A 6,133-nucleotide genomic window follows, 5' to 3' on the forward strand; every position below is an offset into this window, starting at 1 on the left:
AAGCCCTCTAAGAACCCCTCTGCATATGGACACTGTGAGCCCATGTGGAATGGACCATGATAGAGGTTTATAAAATTGTGTATAGTATGAAGAAAGTAAACAGAAAGTATTCTCAAACAATTTAGTTCTCTTTGTCATCCAATAAAATTAATAGAGAATATTTTATAGACAAACAAACAAAAACACTACTACATGCAACCCACAACTTCTGCATTCAGTGCCAAAAGTCTTTTTAAAGGATTAGACAGATTTAGAGGGATGGGGGTATATCAATGGTTGTTGGCTGCAAGTAAGAATAGAAGCTCCAAGGATACCAATGAAAGTTCCATGGAACAAGCAAAATATGCTAGCTTTCTCATCATAACCTCCTGGGTCACAATACTTTCCATCTGACTGCAGCAGAGGGAGAGATAGAAGCAAAGCCGTTCCATTGGCTCTGCTGAGAGATCATCTCCTTTGAGCTCCTCCGCTCCCTGAACTGTTTCCATTCCAGCCTTTTATTACAGGAACTACTATGTAACGTTAAGAATGTGGCTTGCTTGTTTTCCTCTCCCCTCCTCATCTCTTTTTCCTTTTGGTCTTTTAGATGGTAAGCCTGTTGGTGGGGTTGTTTTGTTTTTATTGATCTTCTGTAAGCCACTCTAGGACACTGTTTGGCTGAAAGGCATGGTAATGATGCTCTAAATAAATAATTCCTGCACAAAGCTTGCTAAACATCTGACTGCTGATTAACAAAAAAGGCAGTAGGAGATCAACCACATAGGACTGGTGGTAAGGAAGTACTTAAACTGCCTTTGAAGACCGTTTGGAAACTTCAACTGGTGTAGAATGCGGGTGCCTGAGTATGTGTGGGGGCAAAACAATGTAATCACACAATGCCTATACTGCACCAGCTGCACTGGTCACCGGTGTTTTTCCAAGGCCGATTCAAAGTGCTGGTTTTGACCTTTAAAGCTCTAAAGAGTTTGGGACCAATTGAAGGAACACCTTCACCCATATCAGCCTGCATGCACTTTAAGATCAGAAAGAGAGGCCCTTCTTGCCCTAAGGCGAGTGTTTATTGGGGGGGGGAAGTGTTCCAGGAGATCAGTTCGATAACTGGACAATGGGTCCACCCATCTTCTCATTTAGCTCTTTTAAATTTATATATAGGGGATCAGGTAGCAAGCTCTTAAATAAGGAATTAATAAGATACCTATTATTGGCAGCTGGTTGATAGCTAAACATTGGAAGGATGGCAAAGGGCTTCATATTAATAATTGGTATCAAAGGGTTTGGCAGATAGCGCTCCTAGAAAAGTTGACGCAAAATAAATTGTGAACCGCCGAGAGAGCTCCGGCTATTGGGCGGTATAGAAATGAAATGAAATAAATAAATAAATAAATAAATATGAGGACATTATGAGGACAACAAAGTGAAGATAAATTTGAGGGGGTATGGAAGAAATTCATCAGCATATATAGAATTATGGAAAACATAAGTGGATAGATAAAGAGATTTAGTTCCTGGGGGTCATAAATTAAATTGAATTGAATTAAATGGAATTTAAATGGAATTAAATCAAATCAATCAATATTAAACATCCTATATCCAGGCTTGAATGAATAAATGTGTGTGTGTGTGTGTGTGTATTTGTATTGACGCCGAATGTACATATGTGATGTATTATTTGACCCTTGTAACCAGAACTACAAAACAATAAAAAAAATTAAAAAATAGAGAGAGGCCCTTCTGTTTTTCTCACCTGTGAGAGCAATTAGGTGGGTGAGCACATGGCAGTGGGCCTTCTCATCAGTGGTAACCATTGGAACATAGCATCTTTGGAATGACCTCCCATTGGAGGTCCACCATGCACCATCCTTGAAGGCTTTTAAGAAGGCCTTGAAAGCATTTTCTTTTACCATCACCTTCTCATGATGAGTACTGTTATTTCTGCTATTGCATTGTTGTTCTTGCAAGTTTTATTGGTTTTACTTGCTATTTTATTGGGATTATGTTTTTATTGCTTTAAATATTTTAACTGTTTTTATGCATTTTATTGTTGTAAGCTGCCTTGTGAAGGCTTCTGTCCTCAAAGGCAGCCAAGAAATGTTTTAAATAAATAAAATAAACAAATGCCTACTGACTGTCCCAGGCGAATGTCTCCTTCCTCCTGTCCAGTTTTCCCCTTAGCTGGGTTTGTTCTGGTCTTGGAACTTAACTGGGAGAAAAACATTTAAAAATGGCTGGGATGGGCATTTTCAGACAACAATAGGTGAGTGGAAGACGGTTAAGCACCCCTCCTATTGCGTGCTTTCCCTTGCTAATGTCACCTTCCCTGGCATTAGCACTGCATTTGCATATGGAGTTGAGAATCCCATGTTCCTCTCATTACATGTAGTTGCAACCTATTTCTCCATAGGATTGTAACATGTTGATTTAATACATGTAGGAAATATATGAATATTAGTTCTTCTTCCAGTTGACAATCAAAATTCATGACAAGAAAGTGGACACCATATTTTAGTCACTTTCAAACAGGCAAATGAATAAGGAAAAGTGCTGGATGCATATATAACATGGATCTTTTCTCATGGATTTCAGAGAATTGCTTTACTGCAGCCAATGTTGTGAAGCTATAATTTCACCAGTTCTCAAGATGCACCTGGAAGTCTTTCTGCATTGCCAGTCCCGATCACTATCCACAGTAAAAGTTAAGGTATGAGAAGAACAGAGTTCATGTTATAAGAATTGTTGGGTTGTAGTGAGTCTCTGGCTGTGTTCACATGTCATGCTAAACCATGGTGGGTGGCAAGCTATGCTGGGTAGGTGGTTATGCAAACAACCCACTGATCCTGTTCAGACGACACACTAAGCCATGCTGGTTAAGCATTTTGAGCTAACCATTATGGCTTAGTGTGCCATGTGAACTATGATTTAGCATGTCATGTGAACCATTCCTAACTGTGGTGGCTATATAACCTTGGTTTAAACAAGCTCACTAACCATTTGCTGCAAAGGGGTTAATGGCCTAACTGTGGCTTGGTGTGTCATCTGAACAGGCCCACTGTGCTCCTGTCAGGCAATCAGGCAAACAAGCTACACAGATTGGGTTTTTCACACACCCACACCTCCTCCTTCTGTAGTCTTTCCTGCCCAGGCAGGCAGGTACCCCAGAGATCACTTGAGAGGAGCAGAGCGGCAGCAACATTTTTGGCCGCTGTTGTTGAGCAGCTCTGTAGGCGATCGCCATAGCCCACACTATGGCGTGAGAGACAACATGCTCACCCACTATCTGTATGAACAACTTCTACCACAGACCATGGTTTCTCAGGATGGGTTATTTGGGAGAAGCAATGGACAGGTGGGTGGGTGGGAATCCCACAGACAACACGCTAACCCACCATGGATTGTTCCAGAACACAAAGCATCATGGGTTAGCGTGTTCTGCGAACCTGAAGAGAGGCATTCAATTTATATGCAGTCCATAGAGCCTTTCTTTTGTGCAGCGCATTTATTATCTGGTTGATCTCAGCTGATCTGTAGAGATTGTTAAGACATGGATTGCTGTGTCAAGTGTCCTGCCCTGAATGTTGAACTACATGACTTTAGGAACAAATGGACCACATACTTCTTTGAAAGTCCGTGTAACTTTGGAGACCAAAACAGTTTAAAGCACTTCACGTATCCACAGACTTTTTATTCACTGCAGTAGGAGAACTGCCATTCTCCCTATGGGATAACAAACAAGAATTTAAAGCTCTGTCCTAACCTTATTATGCCTCTATATTCTAAAGATTCAGGGACACATTACAATATATCTTTATCTCATTTTAGCCTCATAATAACCTTGTGAAGTTAGTTGGGGTTAAAGATAGTGGCTTCCTGAAGGCCACCCATTACGTTTCATGGCTTAGCAGCCACGTCCACTATATTGGCTCTTTCCTTAAATAATATCTCCACCATAATTTTTAAGCTCTTAAAAGTGGGGAATCTTCCTTTGGAGGGTTTTCCTGAGATCCTGTAATTCTGGATATGTTTTCTGTGTCAAGTTAAATAATGTATAACAGCTTACAGGAAGCATAGACCTTTAGGGACACAAGCTGCCTATAGACATCTGTCCTCTTACGATGAAGCCAAATTGAAGCCATAGGTTTTTAATTTTTATTGAGTGCTACTATTTTTAATGTGGGCAGAGAATATATAAATTTGAATCTTTTGTCATTTCCTTGTTATGTCAGCTGCTGCAAAAGACCATTTCTTCACTTCTGGAATCCTCACCCACTGATAACGGGGTATGTATACTTAAAAATATATGTATTAAAGAAATCAAAGCAACATAATTCTAGCCGTAAATGGATAACATTCAACAGTTGTTAAACCATATAAAGGCACAGGTTCTGACTTAACCTGTATAATTGATAATGGCTTAAATTTATTGAAACATTAGTAGAAACAATTGTGTCTGGATAAAACATAAATACCAATATCTCTTGGACTGTGGATCTATTGGATGCTAGAATGTTTCCTAGATAATATTTTTCTGAACAATTTGGATTTCACATAAATACCACACTTACATCACGATCTACTCAGAAGTAAGCCCCATTGAATCCAATGGTACTTATTCCCATGTAAATGTGTGTGTAGGATTATAGGCTGAGTTAGCTAGAAATATTGATACCTTATTTCTCAGTTTTTTATTCAAAAAATTTTTAAATGTGTTTTTTAACTGAAGTGGTGTTTTTTTGAAAAAATAATCTGTTCATACTAAACTGATAAAATACAAATTTATTTTAATACAAACAAACAACAATAAAAAGTGGTTCTTTTTCATAACTGTTAAGATTACATGCAGGCTATTTTGCTTTTTGAACAATAAGAAACAAGAAAATTGTTCTATTTGAAGAGCACCTTTCACTGAGTATCTTTCAGCTGTATGCTGGCTGGGACAAAATGTACAGGATTGTTTGTTTTAATGAATGTGCTTCTATCCTTACAGAGTTATGAAGTCAAGAGTGTGCTGGGAAAGGAGGTGGGGTTTTTATATTGTTACGTCCAGTCTGTAACCAGTCACCCATCTAGTTGTGTTGAATTGGAAGAAATTGTTCTCCCAGATGCAGGAAAAAGCTAAAGAAAAAACGCTGTTTGCTACTCTGTAATATAGTTAGTTGTGAACTGTACTTGTAGATAATGTATAATGCAAATAATAAATATTTGCATTATACATTAACTTTGGATTGTTCCTGTTGCATATGTGTTTCTTTTTATCCAGAAGTGCACTGAGGTGCACTGAAATATATTTGTCCAACTGTGTTTTTTTTTCTTGATATGGAAGTTAGTTTTGGAAATAGGTTTCAGAAGATTGATTTTTTTTTCTAACTAGATATTAAAACAATTATGTATGCTTGGTAAAGTTTATAAAGTTATTTTTTGAGCTATGCAATTAAGTCCAACAGTGGATATTAATCTATTAACATTAATAGATCCTTATTAGGATTTCCTAAATTGAAACACAGCATTTCTCATATGCCATGGAGTAATGATGATATGTATTTGTTACCAATTTCAAGTAAACATTATAAAGAGTTAAAATGGTGTTCTGCTTTCTGTTGATGTGATAAAGGGTGACAAGCACATATGTACAGAGTTAATAATTACCTAAATATAGAAGCACTTGACTATTGTATCTTTTAAGAACATCAGCCCAGAAAGTGGCTATTGTATTATTCCATATAATTAAAAGAAGGTAACTTCAGAATATTTATATTTAATGCAATCCATATTTTTTAAACTTCCTTTTGGGTTGTTGATAGAACTGCAATAGATTTCTTTAAGGAACCATGAATCTTCTGGTTGGTTCTAAATTTAGTCATACCTCAACAGAACTATTGAAATCAGTGGGACTTAGTAATGGCTTATTAAGTCCCATTGATTTCAATGGATCTTCTCAAAGTATGACCAAATCTAGATATAATCTTTTATTTAGTACACCAAACAAAACAATGCCAGTCCTAGAAAAGAAAGATGAAACACTAGAATCAGCTGGACTTATTTCATTATAATAACTGTGATCCAAAGTCTTTTATGTGTATACTGTACAGACAGTTTTCTTTGGCAGAGAATAGGGAACCTGAATCTATGGGATTGTTTG

The 6,133-nt window shown here is 37.5% G+C and overlaps 1 protein-coding gene across 1 annotated transcript in view; it reads left to right on the top strand.

The window, feature by feature from the left end:
- Positions 1-5,411, top strand: part of SPIDR (scaffold protein involved in DNA repair) — a 218,445-nt gene extending 213,034 nt beyond the window's left edge. The window contains exons 18-20 of the mRNA XM_063130704.1: positions 2,584-2,698; positions 4,221-4,274; positions 4,982-5,411. Of these exons, the coding sequence (XP_062986774.1) occupies positions 2,584-2,698; positions 4,221-4,274; positions 4,982-5,113 (301 nt within the window). The 3' untranslated portion in view covers positions 5,114-5,411. The remainder of the gene's footprint in view (positions 1-2,583; positions 2,699-4,220; positions 4,275-4,981) is intronic.
- Positions 5,412-6,133: the final 722 nt, after the last annotated feature.

Source organism: Elgaria multicarinata, chromosome 7 (genome assembly GCF_023053635.1).
Source record: "Elgaria multicarinata webbii isolate HBS135686 ecotype San Diego chromosome 7, rElgMul1.1.pri, whole genome shotgun sequence".
Classification (NCBI taxonomy): domain Eukaryota; kingdom Metazoa; phylum Chordata; class Lepidosauria; order Squamata; family Anguidae; genus Elgaria; species Elgaria multicarinata.